The 24,281-nt window shown below is 43.4% G+C and overlaps 2 protein-coding genes across 5 annotated transcripts in view; one reads left to right on the forward strand and one right to left on the reverse strand.

Annotated features, from left to right (window-relative positions):
* Window positions 1-10,680: 10,680 nt before the first annotated feature.
* On the reverse strand, window positions 10,681-17,821 carry c25h12orf75 (chromosome 25 C12orf75 homolog). Of its 3 annotated transcripts, none has more exons than XR_002170920.1 (6): window positions 17,579-17,821; window positions 13,079-13,103; window positions 12,303-12,338; window positions 12,000-12,079; window positions 11,480-11,574; window positions 10,681-11,217 (listed from the first exon to the last, which is right to left on the reverse strand). XR_002170920.1 is itself a non-coding variant. In XM_019893417.1 (6 exons), exons 1-5 carry the CDS (start codon window positions 17,646-17,648, stop codon window positions 11,570-11,572), a joined length of 216 nt encoding a protein of 71 aa, XP_019748976.1. In that variant the 5' UTR covers window positions 17,649-17,821; the 3' UTR covers window positions 10,681-11,194; window positions 11,546-11,569. The 3 variants fall into 3 exon arrangements, 2 of the variants coding, with proteins under 2 accessions (XP_019748976.1, XP_019748975.1); XM_019893417.1 differs by having other exon boundaries at window positions 10,681-11,194; window positions 11,546-11,574; XM_019893416.1 differs by having other exon boundaries at window positions 11,546-11,574.
* A 2,259-nt stretch (window positions 17,822-20,080) lies between these two features.
* appl2 (adaptor protein, phosphotyrosine interaction, PH domain and leucine zipper containing 2) overlaps window positions 20,081-24,281 on the forward strand; it is a 14,137-nt gene continuing 9,936 nt past the window's right edge. Inside the window, exons 1-7 of one of the 2 annotated variants that reach the window (XM_019893349.1) lie at window positions 20,081-20,300; window positions 21,681-21,779; window positions 21,931-21,990; window positions 22,106-22,177; window positions 22,785-22,872; window positions 23,949-23,990; window positions 24,085-24,143. In XM_019893349.1, the coding sequence (XP_019748908.1) occupies window positions 20,244-20,300; window positions 21,681-21,779; window positions 21,931-21,990; window positions 22,106-22,177; window positions 22,785-22,872; window positions 23,949-23,990; window positions 24,085-24,143 (477 nt within the window). In that variant the 5' untranslated portion in view covers window positions 20,081-20,243. Of the gene's footprint in view, window positions 20,301-20,379; window positions 21,544-21,629; window positions 21,780-21,930; window positions 21,991-22,105; window positions 22,178-22,784; window positions 22,873-23,948; window positions 23,991-24,084; window positions 24,144-24,281 lie in introns of those variants that run through there. The other variant, XM_019893350.1, reaches the window with a different exon arrangement.

Raw genomic sequence — 24,281 nt, forward strand, 5'->3', positions numbered from 1 at the left:
AACAACACAACTTGCGGACGGGTCTGGATCGGAATCGCTCCATTAGGCCAAGATCAGACGCGGGAGCCTAATCACCAGGGAATCTCGGCGAGGGAATGTTGATGTGATGGCGGCTCCACGCACATTTATGCAGACTGGGTTCAGGAAGCAGTCGTGTGAATACTTTATTACTCTACTCAAGTAACATTTTGAGGAATTTGTACTTTCACTTCTTAAAACAGAAAATGGATAACTGAATTTCCTACTTACTTTCTGCTCCTTAATTCGTCAAAATACGCTAAAGGGACAGCGGTGTCCAAATGCGGTCCTTGAGGGCCGCTATCCTGCATGTTTTCGATGTTTCTCCTCCAACACAACTGTTTCGAATGATCAGCTCATTAGCAAGCGCTGAGATATCGATCCTCATCATTTGAATCAGTTGTGGTGGACGAGGGGAAACGTCTAAAATATGCAAGATAGTGGCCAATGAAGACCGGATTTGGACACAGTACAGTAAATACTTTGTTACCGTATTTAAGTCAAATTTTTACAAGATGTACTGTATCTCTACTTAATTATTGCCATTTCTGGCAACTTTCACTTTTCACTTGAAGGATTGCCACGACACTGCTGGCTCTGCTGCTCGAACAGCAAATCACACAACCAAAACGACTACAACGGTGAACTCAGTTGTGGACGGGCTGACAGGTTTTTGTACATTGACGTGACAAAGTGCCTCTTATTCTTATTTAAAGTGACAAAACTCTTGCTCATCAAAAACTCCCGTCCAACCTGGTCGGTTATATCCAGCTATTTAATCCACTTAATTCCTAACATTCGGTTCTTTACGTTAGCATTAGCTTTTGAGGCACGTTGTTGACATGATGGCGAGGCTAACATGCTGGCTAACTTCAGTCATTAGCTAACATGCAGACCTTGAACTACACTACTGAAGTGAAATAAATAAATGAAATAATGACAATACTTTAATTTTAATAGTTCAGTACATTTATGATCAGAAAATATTTGTACTTTTAATCAAGCATGGGTGTACTTTATACAATAGGCGTTAGCCAGCGCATCGCTTTATTTGTCACAGCTGCGGCTGTTGTGAAAGCGCTCTATCAATAAAGATGTATTGTTTTGTATCTGCCAGCTTGACTCCATTAGCAGTTGTGCTTGTCCTGATGAAAGGCAAGGAGCTGGATGTGTCACCGGGACAAAGGTCACCGTTTACACAACAATGCAACACCAAATTTGGCCTTCGTTAGACGGATTAGAAGCCTAATCTAAAACACTCCGAGAGCCTCTCATCCCAAACCTTAAACACCCTCTCCAGGGGGTCCCCTGCCTCTCTTCCTCAACCATAACATCTCAGACTTCAAACGCTCCATCTGTAACCCCCCAACCTCTGGCTGCTACCCGCAATTCTTCATGACCTATCTCCTCCCTCCCCTATCTGCGTCCGATGGACCCCATGTGAAGGTGCAGCTGTCGGATGATTCATTGCCGGGTTGATTGTTGGCTGAGAGGCAATTGTTGCCACGGGCCACCGGTGCTCATCTGATGACGGGTTCACCTGCTATCAGGTTGTAGCGTACAGTTCATTAGCTCCTGAATGGGTTCCATGAACTGCGAAGGGTTAGGGTGACGAGGACAACACATGGTTTGTTGCGCTGGCTCCATCAATGAGGGTCAATCTTTTGGGGACTTTCTGTTCAGAGGCCAGCTCCAAATTGTATGTTCAAAAGAAGCCGTAGGCATTTAAGGTGCAGTGGATTTCGGAACTGTGCTCGCTAGGGGTTTTCTCATGCATGTTAGCTTAATAGAAGACCCTGACTGACTTGAGAGAGTAGTTTTCATCTCCTTTGTCTTCCCTCTACAGGGGACCGCTTCTTGCGGGAAAGTCCCGGGACAAGTTGCTGTGGACTTTAGTGTAATGTCGTTCCACGGCCGTGTTTAGCCGGGCGATGCACCGAGTGCATGTGAGTCAAGCGGCAAAATTCTCCATCCGTCGATCCCCCCTCCCCCTCCTGTTCACGGTCGTTTCTCAAGGAGCATCAAACAAAGCCTTGGATACGGCGGATGGATGTATAATGAGAGCGACCGGCAACATTTTCCCTAACCGACTGATGACGGTCATTTTGACATTTGTCATTGATGACGTCAGCCGCGTATGCTCGCTCCGTGTGGCAATGGTGCTTCGCACGCCACAGACCCAAAGTCTGCCATTTAGTTGTAAGTGGCCGTTTTAGGGTCAATATGACGATTTCCAGATGGTTTGGCAATGCAAAATTGTGTAACATTTGACTTTTTTGTTCTTGTGTGTGGGGCAGAGCATGGTGGCGAACCTTTGTGAGCGCCATATTAAAAAACAAAAAAACTCAATAAGTCATTGTTGCCTTAATTGCCACCCAGTTAATTTTGGGGGGAGATTTGTTGTGGGTTGGGTAAACAAAGGCTCACAAGAGAATTAAGTGGTAAGTGGCAAGTTTTAGTGGCCACCACTTATGTAACTTCTTTCTGAACTTACATGACGTGATAACTATGCTAAAATGTTACTGGAAATGTTACTTGTAAAAGATGCAATAGTTGCTCGACAGCAAATGGTACTTTTTTTTTTTTTTTTTTTTTTTTCCTATGAGGCTCCTGGAATAAATTCTCCTTGAGCTCTGAGGCTCTGCATTTTGTGAGGGAACTACGATATTTTTAAAAACAAATCATGATAAATTCATCGTTGCGGTTTATTGGGGAGAGAATAATGCCAAAGTAGAACCGTGCTGCTTTGTGCCTCCAAAGTCTCGGTGATTATCCTGATTCTCCGGTGGAAACTGTTGATTGTGTGTCCTCAGGTTCAGCCAAAACGACAGGGGACATGCTCTTTGTTGCTTCTGAAACAGTTCATATTTTTAGTACTGCTGGCGCGGCGGACGGAGCAGCAGTTCATCCAACACCGGTGGATTTCTCCCCTTCGTCTCGTTCCAGCTGCGAATGCAATCGTTCACTCGTGTCAATACGTCTGTGGCAGATCATCTTCCTGCTGTCAATTGTTGTTCCAACTGGGCCTAACATCCTTTTTTTTTTTTTCTTGGTGAGCAAAGAGCTGTTCGAAACTGTTTGGAAAAGGATTAGTCGCTGGCTGACTGCATAACGATTTGTCAGTCAGATCAAATAGAAGTCACGTACGCTAAAATTGACAAGCATCCGGTGCCGCTTTTTGACGGGTTTGAAGGGTTAACTTCCGTCGCAACCGCGGTTAGAAAAAAAAAACCTGCAAGCACGCACAACGGAATTACTCTCACTGTGAGGTAATCACGTGAACCGACGGGGCCCCGGATTCTGACTTTCTAGCGGCCGAGTGTCTGAAACTCGCGAGTCAAATCACTGCTCGCAACACAAAGCAAAAATTGAAAACTCACAAGTTGGGGCAGGTCAATACAGTGGTGCCTCTACTTATGAAATTAATTGGTTCTGGAAGAAATTTCTTAACTAGAAAATGTTGTAAGTAGAGACGCGTTTTCCATGTAAATGCCCTAATCCGTTCCAAGCCGCCCCAAAATTCAGACATAAATGTTTTCTAAAGCATAAAAATGCATCAAAATAAATAACAAATACATGTTACAATTGGATTATTGCACAATAAATGAGAGTTGTGCAGTATGTAAAAAACAAAGACGAGATAGAGTAAAGAATAAAAATGATGGTCACTAACCTTTTAACTGCGTTTTGCCTGGCGTTTTGTAAAGAACTGATCCAAGGACATTTGCTTTTGTCGGCCTTTAACAATCCTTCGAAAAGGCAAACATCAGCAAAGTGAGCGATCGCCCGACTGGTGAACACTTTCTCTGGGTGATTCACATTTACGTAAAACTATCGTAACATCTCATGGCCCGAGGGGTGAATGACAAAGACGCTGCGCAGATACATATCTCTTTATCTATCGACGCACATAGGTACATACGGTAGAGGTCCCTCTTAGCCAATGGGATGCCAGGAAGATGCTCGGAAATAGCCAATGGCAGAGCAGCTAGAAGTATGTTGCGTTCAGGAAACTCGGAGCTGCGAGGAGCAGCCCATACTGTATTTTTACCTTTCGTATCTTAACATTTCTTTCATAACGAGGCAATATTTTCCTGTTCGTAACTTGAAAATTTCGTATGAAGAGATGTTAAAGAAACTGTACGACTGTAAAAAAAACAACAACAAAACAAAAAAAGCGTAAAAAACATTCACTGTAAACTATATTTCCGTCATAGATGAGTAGATACATTCCACTTGAAAATCTGTGACGTCCTGGCACCCGGGTTCGGAGAAGCGTGACACAGAGCTGCGACACCCGACGTCTTCCAGTCAACTTGCTGCTCGTTTTCATTTGATTGAAGGTCGGAATGCCCGGAGTAAAACTTGTTTTGTGTCATTCGGAAAAGCACTCACTCAACCCAAGACTGCGGTTGACGGGCCGGAATGAAGTGAGTTGGTGCAATCAGTCGTGGAGCTCAAATCAAATTGACGGTAATCTTCTGTTTCCTGATATTAACTGCCACCGGCGATCAAAGTGCGATCGAGGAAACTTAAGCAAACGCGTTGGGGAAAACTCAACCTCTAACATACGTAGAAGATTTCTCGAAATGTCCGCCTGTTCCCAAATGTAATTTAGATGAATATGTCAGATTGGTGAGTAGGGTAAAAACATACCGACAAATGGGCCCCTCTCATCTTGCCAATTAGCCCTAAAGAGAAAAGAAATCGACGTCAGCCCTTATTTCTGTGTTTAATATATAAACCTTGGATCCGACCGTGGAATTTATAATTGGGAGACGGAGACTGGGGAAAAATTATCTGCCACGGTCGAATTGGTTCTGGCATAACTTCACCCTGGAATCTTTACTGTTCTATTTCCCATAACATGGCCGGTGGAGGAAGTGGAGTGGAGTGGAGGGGGGGTTCATTCCGCCGGACTATGAAGTCATTGCTCTCATATACATCCTCTGTCCAGACGAAACTGGCTGGGCTTCGACCCAACCTCAAAATACTGCAGCGTGTCGTTTTTTTTTTTCTTTGATCTTTGCCTCTCCTTTCATGGCGCACGTGAGCGCTTTTCTCCAAGCCTTCGCCTACGAGCTCTCACCATGCCAAAACATCCACTGATTTACTACCCAGGGCACACGCTACGCCTTTGCTCTTTTGAGCTATAAACGGCAAAGTGTTATGTCCAGATCGCCGCTTGCTATATTAACCTACATTCTTTCCGACGGAGGCCGCATGTACTGACTATAACCACATGGTGAGAGGAGGCAAGCCTCCCGGACCTTGACGGCATGCGCTCATGAAAAGCAGCTAGAAATGGAACGATGGCATTGCGGCCAGGATCTCGTGTCGCCGCGCTCCGGTATACGATGTTAAGAGAAAGACAATAACAATCCGTTTCAGCTACACATTGCTGTCTTTGTGACCAACTGCCCCCCCCCCCCACGTCCTAAAAAATTTTCCTCAGGCGGGACAGAAAGTCCAAAAAAGTCGCCAGGTATGATGCAAGCAAGCCCGTAGGCACGCTGAAAACTCTTCGACCTAAGAATCTTTAATAGCGGTTCCTTTTTATGATGCCCCGAGTTCACGTCCTGATTTTGTTTCTTCGCTCACGTGAACAGCTCGCGTCGTAGAGGTGTTTGGCGACAGCCTTTGGATGCACTTCCAGCCGTAAAAAGCGCCAATAAAATCGAAGAAGCAAGATTCGCAGACCAAAATTGTTCTGAACCTGGCTCGGCTACACATTGGGTCATGCCTCAACGGCGCCAATGTGCAAAACTGTGAAGATTTTGATGGAGGATGATGATGATCCAGATCAGAGCTGAACTGCACTTGTAATATCGCACCTTTCGTACTTTTAACCCTTTCAGGGACAGCGGCGACTACCGTGGACAGCTTGTCACATTATCAGGTTACAGGATGCATGACAACTCGACAACTGTGGGTTAAAGTAGGTGAAGTTTAAAAGATGGCTAAATGCGATTGTTGAATGAGAGATATACATTATGTGGACCTCAGTAATTGCTAATTAACATCAGCCAATCAAAATATTGATGCATGGACCCACCTATATTGTACCGTCTGACTGATTTTACATACCTAGCGACACAACCCTACCTACCCACTTAATGCCTGACCAACCTACCTGTCTACCTACCGACAGGTCTTTGCTACCGACCTTCCAAAAAGGGTGCTTTCACTTCCCTCTATTTTTTTCTTCAGGTAATAATCAATGAAATCAGTCACAATGATGAGTGTGAATTAGGTCCGTTACACTCTATCCATCCATCCATCCATCCATATTCTGATCTGCTTTATCCTCACAAGGGTCAAGGGGCGTGCTGGACCCTATCCCAGCTGTCTTCGGGCATTAGGCAGGGGACATCCTGAACCGGTTGCCAGCCAATCGCAGGGCACACAGAGACAAACAACCATTCGTACTAAACAATCACACCTAGTGACAATTGAGAGTTCTCCGTTAACCTGCCAAGCATGTTTTTGGAATGTGGGAGGAAATCGGAGTACCCGGAGAAAACCCACGCAGGCACGGGGAGGACATGCAAACTCCACATAGGAAGACCAGAACTGGAATCGAACCTGGTACCTCTGCAGAAAATTTGAAAACCAGCATTATCGACATGAATATTGTTCTTTCTTGTAATTGGTCGCAAGAACGGGAGCAGGAAGATTAGCTCGATGGACTTCTGAGTGCTAATAAGCATTAAATGACTTGACACATGCGTTGTCAAGAAAGTTTTCGTTGATGTGTTTATCACCATTGCTATTCTGCCGTTTCCGCTCAAAAGTTCTTTCGCCCGTCGGATGGGATCGAGGTGTGGATTTGCTTTCCCGGAACTGGTCCTGGGCCAAAACTAGGAGCGCTCAATCTCAAATCTCAAAGACTGATCTCTCTTTAAATGAAATGAACATTCAGAAGAAGGGCGAGACAGCGCATTGGAAATGTAACACCCGCGAGAGGATCGTTCCAACTTCCTTCACCTCAAGATGAGCTCTTCTGTGATCCAGCGCCATTCCTCACTGGTCTCTGGAATGCGCTGGATGACGGATCCATTTTCCGACATTGTTTCACCTGCTCTAAACAGAACCACATGCGGCACAGGACCAAAGCGTTTCTCCTTTGTCTCTAATGAAAAGCACAAGTAAAGGCTCCAAAGTAGTCCGACGAAGTCCGCGATGGCCATCGAGTCTTTCATACCCGGCCGGTCCCGAGCGGCAGCCACCGAACTCCAAGCTGGACCTCAGTTCAGAACTGCGAGAATTTGACCAGAAACAAGCGACCCCAGCACTATACGTCAAGTGCAACGCAACGAAGCGGTGGTATCAAATGTCGAGTGACTCCCTGCAAGGCTGCCGGCTAGAAATTGGAGTGACGGAAAAGGAGGCCTTGACTTTTTGGGTTTTGACATGCTTTTGAAAACCTGAGAGGTACCGGACTGTTCATCAGTGGCTGCACTGAATGCACCGCCGACGAAATCGCTTGATTTGCCAGATTACATAAACTAGCAGCCCCATCACTCGCGTTGATCACCCTTGTCAGTCACGCAAATGACGAATCCGTCGGTTTTATATCCAGAGAGAAAAATGGACACGTCGCTACGGTTCACACAAGGGTCGGCGTTTTTTTTTTTTTTCGGTGACATGATTGATTTGGCTGAAACAAAGCATTTCAGGAAAGAAGAAGAAGAGAGCCAGTGGACACCTGTTTCCAGGATTTTACGTAATCCTTTTGGAAGACAATACAAAGCAACCTTAATTGGGTTTTGACACCAGTTGTAAACTCATCAAGGTAAGCCAACTGATGCTTCCAAGTTTTTTCTTGTTTTTTTTTTTTTCCAAGCCTAGTCAGCACTCCGCCGAACAATGGTGTCAAACCTCTTTTTATCATGGGCCAGATCGCAATTATGAATGTTTTCAACAGAAGTCAGCAACAAAATTCTGACAACCTTTTGTGTGCCACATTAAATGGAAAGGAGGACCGCATCTGGCCTGCCTGGTTTTGAGGTTGACACCAAACCTGTTGCATAGTCGGTGCAGCACATCAGAGAGAGTCTCCAATCTGGGAAGCACCACTCGCGGACTCTTACCGGTCTATCACGTCATATCCCTAAATAGTCGTTTATAATGTTGCAGGGGGCAGGAGAAGGACACACTTCTCACTTTTCATGGATCAGAGATCGATGTGCGTCTGCATCCTACACGGTCAACTGAGTTTTAGCTTGTGCTGCAGTGACACCTGCTGGTGAGGAGACAGCGAGCGTGAGATCACAGATTGGGACTACGGCAGCCCCCGGTGGATAAAATTGTAACTGCAGATTTTGGAGCCAGAGAACGACGGCAGACCTCGGTGGACAAAATTATATCTGCAGTTTTTGTAGCCAGAGAACGGACCTTTGACTGGATGACCACATTTCAACATCAGTCCCGAATCCAAAATTCAACCACTTCCTCTTGGGTTCAAAACGTTGATTGGTTTTCAATCAAGAAAAACACCGCGATGGCAGGAGATGATTCGAGGTGGACAAAGAGCAGCTGGGATGTGCCGCATTTTTGGTGGGGATTTTTTTTTTTTTTTGTAATTGGTAGAATTGAAGGCAAAATCTATGGCTAACTTGAGGAAAATATATTGTTGAAAATTATTTATTCATGTTAGTTTTTGTCTTAAATCTCATTTGAATCTGTAACAGGTAAGAACAGGCTCTTGCACAAAAAAAAAAACACAAATTCTTGAATTAAAAAAAAAAAAAATCCAAACAATGTGATACAAACACAATGTTCCAAGGCCATTATGCATGCAAATTAGTCCTAAAAATAAAAAACTCTGAGGACGTTGGGCTGCGACTCGCATCTACATTGTGCTCCCCTGTGTGCAGGCCAATGGCAGTGACATTCATCAGAGACAGCATGAGCCATCTTAAAGGGCAAAACGATACACTTGACGGAACCAGGAGAGACAGCAGCCAAAAGCAGGTAAACTAGAATGGCACTCAAGACGAGTGCAGACTGCCGAGGTTGAACTCGTCACAAACATGAGCAAAGAAAGCATAGCGTGCCGAATTTGTTTTGGTTTCTTTGCCTGTCTGCTAGCTGTCTTGTTATTGCGTTATTGCAAATCACTTTCAACTGATGATCGAGAGGACAAAGACTTGGCCAGTGCTTGATTTTTCAGCAATTGGTTGAGCTTTGTGGAGCGAGTGTGTGTGTGTGGGGGGTGAAATGACTTGATTCTCAAGTGTTTAAAGTTGACCTAATTCCGCCGTCCTCCTCCTCCACCTGCTGAGTAATCGACGGTACATTCAATTAGAGGCGAGCTGTCATGAGTCTGGGTGACGAATGATCTTGATCTTGCCTCGCGTGGAATATGTTTTTCAACATGTGTTAGGGGATAATACATACAAAATATACCATTTTTGAATGTTTCATATTTTGACTGCAGTTGTGGGCGTTCAAAGGCAGCAGGGCCTCGTTGGCTGGCCTGTACACTCAGAAGCACTGACCTACATTGACAACCTAAATTCTTATACGTGTCCCTCGAAATTATATTTTACTCCCAACAGTCTATTCCAGTGGTCAGTGTCATTTTTCCCAGCTATTCTACTCATGTTCCATGCCCTAGCAATCATGACAAAAAGCAATATAGAACATCGATTTTTTGGGATAATATAGTTGCAACATTTTTTTTTTAAGACCAAGATTTATATAAGCATATAGATAAAAATTACTACAAATGGGGTTGAACCGTTACCCCAACCATGATGAATACCGATAATTTGCGAAATGTATCATAGTGTTTCAAGTTGAGACAACTAAGTGGCAGAAATCTTTTGTTGTGTTTATTGTTACAAATGAAAAAAAAAAAACATCTTGATCCTGTGAGCATGACAGCTAAAATTAGAAGAGATGATTAAGTGTTGCTGTGTCTCGCAAATGTGCCTCTCTTGTGTTTCTCGCTGCTCTCAGCATCTAGATTATTGTTTTCTTGCATCGGTACGGAAACATATAACAAGGTCAGTGCTTTTTTTTTTTTTTTTTTTGTGGGCTAATTTTCACCAAGATAGTAAGAGGTAGAGTAAAACATCACAGGGACATTCACAAATGTCATGTACAACATCTTTGATTTAGCTCTTCACACACATAATATATAGTAAACATTTATGTGTGTGTGTGTGTGTGTATTTTTCTTTTTTTTTTCAAGCCTGTCCTCTACCTGTCAGCCATTTTGGAAATGATGTCTTTGTTGGGTGCCTTATCAGAAGCAGAGCGTTGACTTAATTTCTTGCTTTGGAAGGGGACCCGCCACTCAACAGTTTCAAAAGGTCGCAAGCTGTAAAAAGCTACAGTACACTCTTGCCTTAGCACAAAATCTGCACGGAAGTGAGTTTTTCAGCAAGCAACTCGGGGTCAGTGGTCCCCGATCGATTTACAAATGTGTTGAACTGCGACAATGCGGGGTTCACCGTCACTCGAAATGATTTTGTTAATTTGACTTTTTTTGTTGTTATTTATTTTTCTTAAATGGTTGAATAATAAGGCAAAAGATATGAGTTTTTCAGCAAGTAAGTTGGGATCAGTGATCCCCGATCGATTTATCAATGTGTTGAACTGCGACAATGCGGGGGTTCACTGTCATTCGAAATGATTTTGTTAATTTGACTTTTTTGTTATTCATTTTTCTTAAATGGTTGAATAATAAGGCAAAAGATATGTGGAGGTGGACCTCCTATTGTGGCCCGTGAGCGTCGCTTGAACGACCTCCTGATGTTTTTCTGACATTCTCGTTGTGTCCAAGGCGCACACTGAGTCTCCAAAGCGGTCATTGTTATTTGCGGCGCGCTAATGAGGAAAAAAGAACATCTTAATTGGCCAGCGACATTTCATCACTGTGACTGACACGCCGAGATGGCTGTCATGACGATCTGTGCTCGCTGATGCCTTGTAGGTCCCCTGAAGTGCGCTTGCCCACTTCCACGGCTAACTTTTGACATTTGAAGGATGTATCTATCATTAATGGTGTCCCCAGAGCTTAACTCCCGCGACGAGTCCACGAATCTTCAGAGACCCGGTGAAATGTCTGCATCTTGACTCGAGCAAGCGGGTTGAAAGGGCCGACGCGTCAGTCAGTCAGCAGTGACGTCACCATGCGTCCAAGGTGGCGTCCACAGGGGGGCACCTCAGGGTAAATATGCAGAGTGCCTATCAAGACAAGCGATACAAGATGTGAGAAGACAGCCATCGATTCATTTGTATGGCAAGCGTCTATAGCAGCAATGGTTGTTTTAAAGTGCTCTATAAATAAAATTGAGTTGAGAAACCATATTTTTATGGCACGCCAACAATGATTGTCAAGTACATTTCGAACCATATCTGATAATGGATGACCTGAGTCGCTAAATCCGCCCCCCGCCCATAAATAAATAAATACATAAATAAATAAACCCGTTTGTTGTTAGCTTACTGGTCACAGTGCTCTTACAGGAACCTTTGCGAGTGATTTTGACTTGAGTGTAAATGCCGCATGTACCTCTGTGGGATCCTCTTCACACTGCTAGTCTGGAAGAAAACAGATGATCAGTCACGAGACAAAAAAAAAAAAACCCACACCAAAAAAAAACAGTGTTAATTCTTGCTGTTGAGCCGCGGGGCACGAAAACAAATCAGCAAGTATTACAGTCTTGTATCACGCCACACGGTGGCGCCTCTTCAATTTAATCGGTCAGTTGGTCACCCTTTGCCTTCAACTTCCGGGAACGTTTTGTTTTCATGAACTCTCGTTCGAGTGTAAGGCTTCAGAAATAAAGCACATTCGTGTTTTGATTGTAGTCATAAAAAAAGCTAACACACAAACACATGATTGTCAAGACTATATTAAGACGCACGCAAACATGCTGCAGGCCTATTGGCTTAGTACATTAACAGACGTTAAGTCTCTTTATTGGTTGTCCTCATTTGTCCTGTGAGAGTTTTTCCACTCGTACCTTTTCGGCTCGATTTGGACTGACTTGCGGCCACCGTGGTCAAGTCTGCCGGGAGACCCACGTACACGCCGCCATAATTCCTGAGTGGAAAGCAGGTGAGTATTGTCGTCAGTTTGTGTTTACATCATCGAGAGTCATGTTGTATTAGTTTAGCATTTTATCCACTTTAATTGGTTAAGTCAAATGTATGCAATTTTTTTAGGTTTAAAAAAAATAATCTCATGAAATAATTGTGTCAAGAATTCAAATTCTTCATGATTCTATTTAAATAAAATATGAATTGCATTAAAAGTAAAAAAGTACCTTCTTTTCTCATCGTCTGCTAAGGGATCTTCTGTCCTGATTGAGAGAAGGCGCACATGTCAGCTCAAAGCTTCGACTCGCCCTCCACACGATCGAGTGCACTTGTGAGATTTACAACGGCCTTGGCAACAAAGAGGTTTGATGATCGGATTTAGCGGCCTGTTATGCGGGCGTCTTATTTATGGCTTTATTTATTCATTTATAATCAGCTCCTCCTTTGTCTCTTGGGGGCTGGAAAACTTGGACGGTACTTGCCTCATTTTACTTTCACTGCAATGTAGTGACATCAAATAATTCACACCAGGGATGAACTATCTTTAATCTCATGTTTCATGTAATATGTGTGTGTGTGTGTGTGTGTGTGTGTGTGTGCAGTGATAATTTGCTGTGTAGTGCGGTCTTAACATGCTGCTGTCAGCTCTCAGGAGTCATGTGCAGTTCTGTTGATTAAGGAACACACACACCCCAACAAAATGATTCCGAGAAACACCAAGCCCCTCCCCAGGCTTTGATCAGCACTTCCGATGACTGGCTGCCCTCAGTAAGATATGAGAGGGAATTTGCTTTCATGCTCACATATCCTTAATTTAATTTCATTGGTCATTTGGTCGCCATGATTAAGCGAGCATGTGACTATAAGTGATTAGCCAATAAATTTACGGGTGAGGGTTAATGATCTAAAGTGACGGCGATTAAAGTTGGTGATGTGACAAATATTATGATTATTTTCCAATGAGCTTTGCCAAAGAGAAAGGCGTGATGATCGATGTACTCACACATCCCTGGAGGCTTCGGATGGCCCTGAAAGTGAGGGAGGAGAAGAAACACTTAATCTAATGTTCATCCAAAGTATTGAAGTGCTCCTCACAAACCATTCATCTCACAGTGTTTGCTTAAGGACACCGTTAAGGTATTTCATAACATACTGGAAGAGTGGTTTTAAAAGCACCGTTATTTGACAGGACGGTATCTTGGGGTCTTGAGATTGGAATGACGTGATTTTTTTTTTTGTTGTTGTTGCTTTTTTGGCTTTGCTTTGTGAGTAGGAAATTTGAAGACACGAATTGTTTATTGTTATTCCCAGTTGAATTTGACTGTCAAACTAAACATAAAACAAAGAGATTTAAACGTTACATATTTGAAACAACATCACAAGGTTGGCTGAAGCTAGTTGGATTCCCCACCTCCTCTCCCCCCGCGACCCTGTACAGGATAAGTAAGCGGTTCAAATAATGGATGGATGGCTAGTTTGAGGCTAACACAATGCAAAACACCACCGACAGTCGAACATCATGTACACCTGACATGCGTTGTGTTGCAAAAAAAAAAAAATGCATGCCATGCATGGGTTTTAACCCTTGTGGCATGCATTTGTCAGTGAACCATGTCCCAGTAAGGAAAAACAGAATCCAATATTTTTATCCGCCTTAGAGGGTCTTTTGAGCCGTCTTTTGTCCGGTCCCTCACCTTGGGTGACACTGCCAGAGGCATAAAGCCCCAGGTAGCAGGATTTTGAGGACACACAAACCTTCTCCATCATGATAAGGTGACGACGGCTCACAGAAGGGAAAAGACAATGCCTAAGAAATTAAATGTTCACGTTCAGGAAATGAAATAAAACTAATTTAATAATCAGTTGTGATACGTTCCAGGGTCCTCGTGGTATGACAAAAAGATTAAGGAGACCATCCGAGAATGAGGTGAGCTGTGAAAAAGCCTCACATGGGTTTCGACGATGTTAGCTATCATAAAAATAAAAAATAAATGATGAAACAGCTCTTAAATGTTTACAGGAAGCCTCGCTTGGAGTTGATTCAGAAACATTTGGAGGAGGCAGAGCCACCCCCAGGGACTTGTTGACTTTGGAATAAATCTCCTGATTCGTTGCACCACCAGTTCCACATCAGACTTGATTTGTAGCACAAAGGCTACAATTGTGGCACGATGTTGTGTACAATGTGGGGGGGGGGGGGCTTTCAAGGCAATGTAAAATTCCCTCTACTTCAAAGAGTTTGCAATCTCTCTCCAGGATTATGCCTAAATTATGATCAATATTCAACTTGCTCAATATTTACATCCACGCAAATCCTGATCAACAATGACCTGAGCCACCCACTTTGTGATTGTGGCTTGAAACGAACGATTGCCAATTTGGAAGCGACGAGTAAGCAGTGTGCTGGGCCGGCCGGACATCTTGATTACGCCATACACGAGCAGTAAACAAGTTGAAAATACTTTTTTCTTTTTTTCCTCCTATGAGAACTGAAAAATCACCTTCGGCTTGTATCTAATTGAATACACCATGAAGACAAAATGTTTAATGTACAAACGGATAAAAAAACGTCTTGTTTTTGAGCAAATAAGCTTCAGCTATTATTGTTAGCTAATAATCATAATTTTAAAATTTCTCCGAAAAAAGGAGAGCTGCAGCGTTGTTGTTGTTGTTGTTTTTTTTTTTTAAACGTACACTTAATGCTTTTACCAGTCTCAACAAATACAGGCGAGTCTCTCTCGACGAAGTGCACACACAACAAAGGAATAAAAACATAAATAATTCTGAGACAGTCCAGTCTCCTACAGATATCATGACGTACTCATTACATTAACGTAAACAATGGCTGACCTAACCATGATTCCTGACTTCTGATTTCAAAAGTAGGTATCCACCAATTTGTTGTGCACTGTCAATGTAATATGTGGAGGGGGATTAAATATTTATACAGTTTCACAAAAATTCACAATGTGACCTACTACAAAAAGGAGTTTGACACCTCTGGTCTATCCCAAGCAAAAATAGAGCGAGGTTCACCTCTTCGTGAACAACTGCGTGTGGAAATAGACAGCTTAAGAAGAATGTTCCTCAATGTACGATTACAAGGAATTTCGGGATTTCATCATCTATGGTCCATAATAGGTTCAGACCATCTGAAGAATTCACCGCATGTAAGCGACAAGGTCGAAAAAACAACATTGAGCGCCCTTGTCCGTCGGACCCTCAGGCTTCAGAAAAACAACGTCGGTAAACACGGTTTGGCACCGCTTCCGTAAGGGCAATTTAAGACTCTATGACGCAAAACTCCGGGTTATCCCCCATTGATATTTTACAAGCCATTTAAATTCAAGATAAGAGCTGATAGACATCCTTAATGGTTACTTTGAACAACACAACATACAATCCATAAGGGGAAGAAAATCCCCAGCAAGAAATGAATCTCTTCAAGGAAAGTATTTGCGTGTGAAAACAGTGAATTTCCCTTGGAGCTGTCAAAAACGAAGTCTGCTGACATGACACAGGGGCCCATTGAGAAGCCAAACAAAAGCTCTTTCATATCTCAGGAATTGCATCTGTGTAAATAAGGGCAAAGCCGAGCAGTGCAGCGTGCGCCCGGGTGGTCATTTGAGTCCGCGAAGACGGAAGCTTGAAATTGAAAAAAAAAAAAATGGACGTGCGTGACTCAGCCGCCGCGCTTCCTGAAATGATGCACGATTTGATGAGTTCGCTGGAAAACCACTAACGTGGGATCATCGCGAGCGTGCTGAGCACGTTGCTGCAATGACAAAAGAAAGGGTCTGACTTTGACTCTGGCCACGCAGTAGGCCAAGGGTTTCAACTCCTCTCCAATTCAGCACCCTTCCTTTGGTGAACAAACCTCCGTATCATTTTGTACCTTCGAGCGTGGTTCTTGACGCACAAAAGTCAAATCAACAGCAGCATTCCCGGAAGGCAAAATTTACAGTCCGTCCGTGACTCTCAAAAGTGTGTTACGAAAAGAATCGCTGCCAAAGTGCCACTCAGTTATATTTAACTTTTCAGGACAATACTTTTACTGTTTATCTTGTTGCTGTTTTTAATTTTCTGATCCGCTTTATCCTCACAAGGGTCGCGGGGGGTTGCCGGAGCCTATCTCAGCCATCTTCGGGCAGTAGGCGGGGGACACCCTGAACCGGTTGCCAGCCAATCGGAGGGCACACAGAGACGAACAAGACATCCACGCTCACACTCGCACCTAGGGACAATCTTGAATGTTCAATCAGCCTGCCATGCATGTTTTTGGAAATTGGGAGGAAACCGGAGTACCCGGAGAAAAGCCACAAGTATACATGTAGTAACCGCTGTCCCCGAAAGGGTTCATCGTGTTTCTGTGTTTTATGGCGAATCATGAAACGATGCTGCCAGGATTCACGCACACAATTGGATGATAATGCAATTTTTTTTGGGGGGGGGGCGAATTAGCCAATCTGGAGTTAATATTTTGGAGCAATTAGAAAAAAAAATCTCAAAGGCAAGCGTGTGCTTTGAGAAACCGCTGAAAATGGCTGCAATTACAGTAATCTACCGTGAGTATCGAAAAAAACCCGCAAGCAACTCACGTTCCTGCTGAAAATTGTTAACATTTCGTCCAATAATCGAAATGTCCCGGAGGAACATGCCTGCCAAGGCAGCAAGGTTTTAAAGGACGGGAAAGCCCTCAAAATTCCAATTTATCAGCTCTTTATCGGGTGCAGGTTCATTTCAGTCGAACACGTAAATAAAAGTTTGCGTTTTTGTGGTCACTGTTGCGTTCATCGGCGCCTTACGCTCCGTCACAAAACTTCAAAATCATTCTGTGGGACGTGAAAACGTGGCTTTTTTTTTCTGTATCTAACGCATTGTTCAGCATAGTAATCAGCGTACATAAAACACCCTTGGTGATATGGGCAAAAGTATTGGGACAGCTTCCCATTACACAAAGAGGGAAAAAAACACAGGCTCGGCCCAATCGCTGACATTCTTCCACAGCAAACTCCACCAAGCATGTCTTATTATGGACTATAAAATAGATGGGGAGCCTTCTCTAAACTGGCCCCCGCAAAGTTGGATCCATATGTCTCGATAAGATTCAGGGCCCAGCGACGAAAGCATTAATGTATGGATGAAGAGGTTGATGCGAATAAATACGGCCGATAAATACGTGTGATTGAGTGTGTGTGTGTGTGTGGGGGGGGGGGGCAACTGTCAACACAATCTTTTTTTGAATGAAAGCTGATCTCCAATCGGATATTCTTCAAGCGCACAGGCAGAAGCAATCAATGCGCAATTTCACTCCAGAATTGGGATCACTAGAAAGTCAAAGTGGGCACATTCGGCATGCAAATGCTTTCCATTCATTCATCAGTGACTCCGCATTTCATTTACATTCTAATCACCTTCCAGCTTTGGTGCAGACACACAGATAACTCTTCCCCTGCCCGCCCCCCCCCCCAATCCCCCTAAAAATAAAAACAGAAACACTCACCCCCTCCTGAGGTGCTGGCGGCCGACGAATTGCCACAACCCATTTGTTTTTGTTTTGTTTTTTTAATCATGAACGCGGCCGTCGTCCAAACGTGAGCGTCAGACGCCCGCTGACGACGACGAGGGGGTGAAGAATGAGCAACACATCAGGAGAGGAGGAGAAGGAAGGTCAAGGAAGCGTCTCCCACGGTTACACTGAGAGTACGCCAGGAAGCACAGAGCGATGGGCTTTTATATCCATGCTGGGCTGGGGAGTGTGTGTGTGTGTGGCGAGAGGGAAGAGAGAAAGATGCTTTGCCTTAATGTGATTTGCTCGTCTGTTACACCCTGACATGGTTGCCCTGGAAACCAGGAGAGGAGTGAGTGCGTTGAAGTAACCAATGGAGCGCCTCCATTTTCTGTTCAAACTCCACACACCCATACATACGTTTTGTTTTTTTTTTTTGTCCTTGAAAATGACTCGTACGCATATCCACGCACATCAAGGCCGAGAGTGTCGAGCCGCGACAAAAAGTTGGCTCTTGGCACATTCTAAAAAGAAAACACACACACACACACACACACACACACAACTCATTTATTTTTTTGTGGGCTACAACTGTGAAACACAACAAAACAACAATTTGCTGGTTTGTTACAGGACACGCATTCTTTCAACGTTTCTGCCTTTGTTGTGACAGCAACTTCTTTTTCCATCATTGGCATCACGATAGACAAACTAGAAACTTATAAGCAGTGAAAAAGCCAATTCCACATACCTCTAATACTGTTTATCTCCTTTAAAATCTGTCGTGTTCTAGCCTCATTCGACTCTCTTGTGCCACAATCCGAAAGTATTGTTTTCAATTGACACTGAAGACTAAAAATCAGGTGCTCCAAATGACATACAATTGGTGTCCTGTGCTTGGATGAATCGATGCTTTGCTTGAAATGAGCTTTTATTTTTTTATCAGTGGTAAGCACATCTTTTTTTTTTTTTTTTTTTTTTTTTTTGTGGCCACGCCAGCAAATACCTAATCATCACAGTCATCTGATTCGGAACCACCACGTAACCAATTAACGCGCCAAGCCATCCGTTGGGGATGGAAGAAGGAACGGTGGGCGTTCCAGCCCAGGCTGTGTTTGTGCTGCTTGTCGAGACTTGTCTTCTTTGTCAACGGCTACCCTGCAGCAATTGCGTTGTAACTACATCGAAGTCACAATTGCGGCCCGAAATGTTTCGGATCATGCAAAGAATGCTGGTTTGCAAGAAATTTTGAAACACTGTGCTTCTGTTAGCAGTTAAAGACCCTTATACATCACTTTGTACCTCCGAGCTAACATCTAATGCAGTGATTCTCAAACTTTTTTACACCTGGCTGTACCCGACCCCCGTACCAGCCAAAAAATACGTAGCTCCCGATGTACAACACGAGTGATCAAACATTGATGATTTTTTTTAGGAAAAGCAGAGGGGAAATTATGTCAGACACCAAGTGTACTAGCCAAAAAATATGTAGCTCCCGATGTACAACACGAATGATCAAACATTGATGATTTTTTTTTAGGAAAAGCAGAGGGGAAATTATGTCAGTTTACCACAATTTAATAATATACAACCGAATACTAAGTACATTTTTCAAGGCCTAGGTGTTAATGAAAAAGGAGAGAGCGGTTTTATTCCTGAAAAGTGAATTTAATATTAGTGTTAGCCACAGTAAACCACTGTCACATGCGGTTTGAACATTAGCATTACGCTTAAATATCGCAAAAAAAAAAAAAATGCTGTATTGCACATCAAATTGGAATAAGAATTCTGCTGACGTAAATGGTTTTAAAACAAACCGTGATTAAAGATTAAATGCAAACGTGCTAAATTAAAAGTTCACTAAACATGAGCTGAACTGCTGCAATGTGTTCGCGTACTGTCGCCCTGAACTAGAGGGATGCCGCTTTCCACCGTTGGTACTTGTACCACACTTTGAAAAGATGTTCCTCAAACAACAGCGTTTGCTTTATTTTGGAGCTGTCGGCATACAGTCAATCTTTTGTGAATGAAAAATATATGTTGCCATTCATCTTAATGCCACCAGAGGCCGCTGTTTACAATTTTCCAGTAAATTCGGATCCACAACCAGCACGACACGGCCACAATTTGGACTCGTGTCTAACTTTCTTTCTTTCTTTCTTTCTTTCTTTCCTACTTTCTCCCTTTCTTATTTATGACTGTCCATAGCTGATGCTAGTAACAAGAAATCTCTAAAAAAAAAATTTGAAATTGTGTTCGCATTTTAATTTTTTATTCATGTAATCAGTTTAATATCTTTTTTGTAAGAGCCCTGACATTTTATTTATTTACTTATTGGTTGATAGGTTGTGTTTTTCTACTACGTGTGTCTATGTAGATTTTTAACAAATTGTTAAATCAAGAATTGTTCCAATAAAACTCACTTTCTTTCTGGAAACAAATCAGACATAAACCCGTATGCATAATTTGTGATAAATTATAAATACAATTTCCGTTTCACTTCGTTCTCTGGTTGTGAATGAAATGATCGAACGTTTTCGAGCCTCCTCCAAACGCACCTTTTTCCGTTTCACCCGAGCAAAGAACTCTGGGAAATCGAGTCCAACGTGCTTCGTAATTCAAGCCCCTCATTATTCGTTATTTCGCCACCACTCGCAAGATGCCGGCCGTACACCACAAGCTACTCCTGGAGGACGCTTTGCAGGACAGTCCTCAGGTAAGCCAATGTTTGTTTTATCAGCGTTTCCTCAAACCTACGCCACAACATGACCAAAAAATAATGGATGCTATTAGCTAACTAGCATGGGCTGCTCCTGTTTTGTAGTCTGTCGCCCCACGACCTAATGACAGCACCCAGTGGTTACACCGGTATACTTGCAAAATAAAACACACCCTGAACACCCCTTCGTTTGTAAAAATGACGTTTCCTTGTGCATTTGGCTTCGCAAATGTGTTGGGTGTCATACAGGGTGCCTGTTGGTTGGTTGAGGGCTAACGTACGCATCTCACGTAACGCACACGGGTAATAATAGCTCATCCATAACAGCGTTGTTATTGCTACATTGTAATGGTCTCAGTGATGCCCAACTAGATTGAATTTGCTTCTTCTGGGGTCGCAATTGTTTCGATTGTTGGTCTCGACCGGTCAGCAATAGACCTCATAAGGGTGCTGTCACTGGTTATAAAAAAATGGAGTGTCATTTGTTTGGCTGATAAAAAGTTACAACATCCCTGTGGTAATTGTAGCCTAGGCCTCACATGCTGCATGTCGCCCACTGTGGTGCTTGTAATTATTTTGACGTACATGTAATGCTTTACTCCGACAGAGGGTTGCACCCTATGGTTTTCTTAAGTGCAACTCATACCGGAGGCTCCTGTCTCCTACACTTTGAGTGTTGTTGTGCAAGAGTAGAAACTAAAACAAACACCAAGTCAGGCCTTGTTATTCTGGGAGATGAAGTTAAAATGTCAAGCCGTCAATTCATGCAACAAATATTGCAGGACGCTTGAGAATGTTTGGTGGGCTGGATGAAAGAACGGAGCTGTCCAAGCCAGTCCTGGAACCTTTCTGACACGCCTTGTGTATAGTTCGTATGTAGGTTTGCTCGATCTGCTTGCTTAGTCATGTAAACAGACGCTCACCCATGGGTGTGTTTGTCTTTGTTATGCTGCCTGCTCATACCCGTTTAAGCACAGTGACAGTCTGTCGGATTTTCATTGAGCGCCTGCAGGAAAGTCACCGTTCTGGGCAATGAGAGCCCCCTGTCACATTGCATTTGCCCTCTCACTTTTCCAAAACCATCTGTCCATCCTTCCATTATCTATAGCACTTGTCCTCATCCTTGATCCTGATGAGGACAGGTGCTGCGTAAAATGGCTGATTCTAATTGTGGTTGTCATTTGCAGTGTTGTCCTGAGTGCTGGTTCTAAATTTGGGATTACGTTACGCTAACGGGAGGGTCCAAGTGTTCCAGTGCATTCCTAACATCAGCTACAATCAAACATGAATAAAACAAGGTGTATCTAATGAGATGTCCACGTGCAGTTAACTTGAAAGTATCACCACCCCGCCCCCACTCCCACTTCCCCACCATAGACTCGTTCCTTGCTCAGCGTCTTTGAGGAGGATGCAGCGAACCTCACGGACTACACCAACCAGCTGCTCCAGTCCATGCAGCGCGTCTTCGGCGCTCAGGTATCGACATTCCCTCACATTCGATGCACCTAATCTTGTCAGATCCAATGTAAGAACTGGATCAAGAATTCTGCCAAACAACGCTTTACATTGGTTATCTTTGAAAGGCAGTTGTAAGAAAACATCGTTTTGTCTTTGTCTTCTTAAAAAGAGTGAAATGGGTTTGGCCACGGAGCAGCTCTCACGGCAACTTCTTGACTACGAAAAGAAAGTAAGAACACCAGAGTGGACGCTGAATCCAGCGGTTGAATTGAATGTTATAAATGCAGATGTATCAAACTGTAAATTATACCACTTCTGTTCATTCTTTATTTCCCCCCTTTTAGAATTTTGCCCTTGGCAAAGGTGATGAAGAAGTCGTCTCCACGCTGCAGAAGTTTGCCAAAACGGTGGAGGAGGTGAGACCAGAGTAAAATAATTATTTAACATTATTATTATCGGTTCAACTTTTAATCACTGTATGTTACTTAAATCAAAGGAAAAACATTATGGGTGAATCAGGCTCAGCGCTAAACGAGTTCACGTCCGAGTCCCAATCGAGATGGCCATCAAAACTGACTCTCATCTAGTTTTATTTCTGTCTCCGGAACAGCCATTTAGGCAGCAGACAAGATGGGTCTGAATTGATGTCTTCTTATAAGCTATAAACACGCACATATAGATCATGCTAACACATCACGCACAGGGTCATTTCCAAGCAGGAATTAGCGCCGCCGATGTGGCTAATCTGGTGAACTTTAGCCCTTGATCCTTCGATAGGAGTGCCTGCTTTGAGATAAGCGGAGATGATTAATGGCAGCGCGAAAATGATCGTTGTGCTCTATGCAGTGTGGTCAACGTCTGGCAAGTTGTTGTTGTGATGCCAAATATTCCCCCGTAAGCAATTAATGCGGAATGGACTCCCTCAAGATGTTTGGCCTCGATGTTCTCTTGTCGTGTTTACCCATGTGCGTGCATTCATGTCCTTCACATATTTTTCTGCACAATGTGTTCGGTGTCATCCAGCTGAACTCGCTGCACTTGGAGCTTGCCAACCAGATGGCGGACACCATGGTCTTCCCTTTGATCCAGTTCAGAGAAAAAGACCTTACGGGTAGAGAGACACACACACACACACACACACACACACACACACACACTCATAAATGCTAGTTTGTATGAAACACCACATGGACAAATTCTTGGGACACAGCTGTCAATCATTTCATCTTATTTTTCATCCAAGCAAGACATTTTGGAGAATTAAGGAGCAAGTTCTCCACAGACGCACTCCCAAATGCAGAAACCTACTCATCTGTCCCTCCTTTTTTCACTCCCGAAGGAAATGATCAGCTCTCCAATGCTTTTGTCCGTGTCGTGTGTTTACCATTTTGCACAAACCAAATCCCAAAGAAGTTTGGAGGTTGTGTTTAACATGAAAAAAAACAATACAATGATTTGCAAATCACCTTCACGTGTATTTAATTGAATACACTACAAAGACGCTATTGTTTTCAGCAAATAATCATTGACTTAGGATTTTATGGTTTTACAGTTCATAATATCATAACAAAGGTTCAGAGAATCCGGAGAAGTCACTGCATGTAAGCGGCAAGGCCGAATACCAACATTGAATAGCCGTGACCTTTGATCCCTCATTGCGGCACTACATCAAAAACCAACATCAATGTGCAGAGGATATCATCACATGGGCTCAAAAACACTTCAGAAAACCAATGTCAGTAAATACAGTCTGGCGCTACATCCGGAAGTGCACCTTCAAACTCGACTAAGCAAAAGCCATTTATCAACAACATTCGGAAGCATGCAAACTCCACACATGGAGGCCAGAGCTGGAATTGAACCCAGAACCTCTGCACTGTGAGGCCGACACGCTAACCGCTGGATCATCAGGCCAACGGAACGCTGAGCAGCTGAAGCTTATTTGCTCAAAAGAATTTGAAACTTAAGTATTCAAATCGAGGTTGACGATGATTTGCAAATCGTTGTTTTCTGTTTTTAATTTATGTGAACACAACACCCCAACTTCAATTGAATCAGGGGCTTTGAATAAACCGCTGTCCATGAACACATCACATTAAAGTAACATTCAGTTTCACCACCTTCAGTATTGCTTCCTACCACGTGCACGTAGTGAGGTGACTTTGGGTCGTTTCTTTATTTTTGCAGAGATCAGCACGCTGAAGGAAATATATGGCATCGCCACCGATGGCAAGTCCACAAATCCCATCCAAAAATGAGGACCTGGTCGTTCATCTCCCATCTACGCTTCTTTGATATCGACCTGTATGTTCTTCTCATGCAGAGCACGAGGCAGCCATGGTCAAGTACAGCCGCTTACCCAAAAAGAGGGAGAACGAAAAGGTACAGTTTTTTTTTCCCCTCCCACGAGTCATCTCTCATGGACCTGCAGTGCTTTCATTTGCAAGCCAAATAAAGGCAATGAAAAGGTACAGTTTTTTTTTCCCTGCCTCGAGTCATCTCTCATGGACCTGCAGTGCT

The sequence above is a fragment of the Hippocampus comes genome, unplaced genomic scaffold (assembly GCF_001891065.2).
Source record: "Hippocampus comes isolate QL1 unplaced genomic scaffold, H_comes_QL1_v1.1 scaffold62, whole genome shotgun sequence".
Lineage (NCBI taxonomy): Eukaryota > Metazoa > Chordata > Actinopteri > Syngnathiformes > Syngnathidae > Hippocampus > Hippocampus comes.

Excerpts from the sequence above, each read along its gene's own strand:
- c25h12orf75 (XM_019893417.1), bottom strand. The coding sequence starts at position 17,648 with ATGATTAAAAAAACAAAACAAAAACAAATGGGTTGTGGCAATTCGTCG. Across the intron at positions 13,104-17,578 it reads CGCCAGCACCTCAGGAGGGG|GGCCATCCGAAGCCTCCAGG; the intron begins GTGAGTGTTTCT and ends CCTCACTTTCAG. Across the intron at positions 12,080-12,302 it reads GCAGACGATGAGAAAAGAAG|GAATTATGGCGGCGTGTACG; the intron begins GTACTTTTTTAC and ends CTTTCCACTCAG.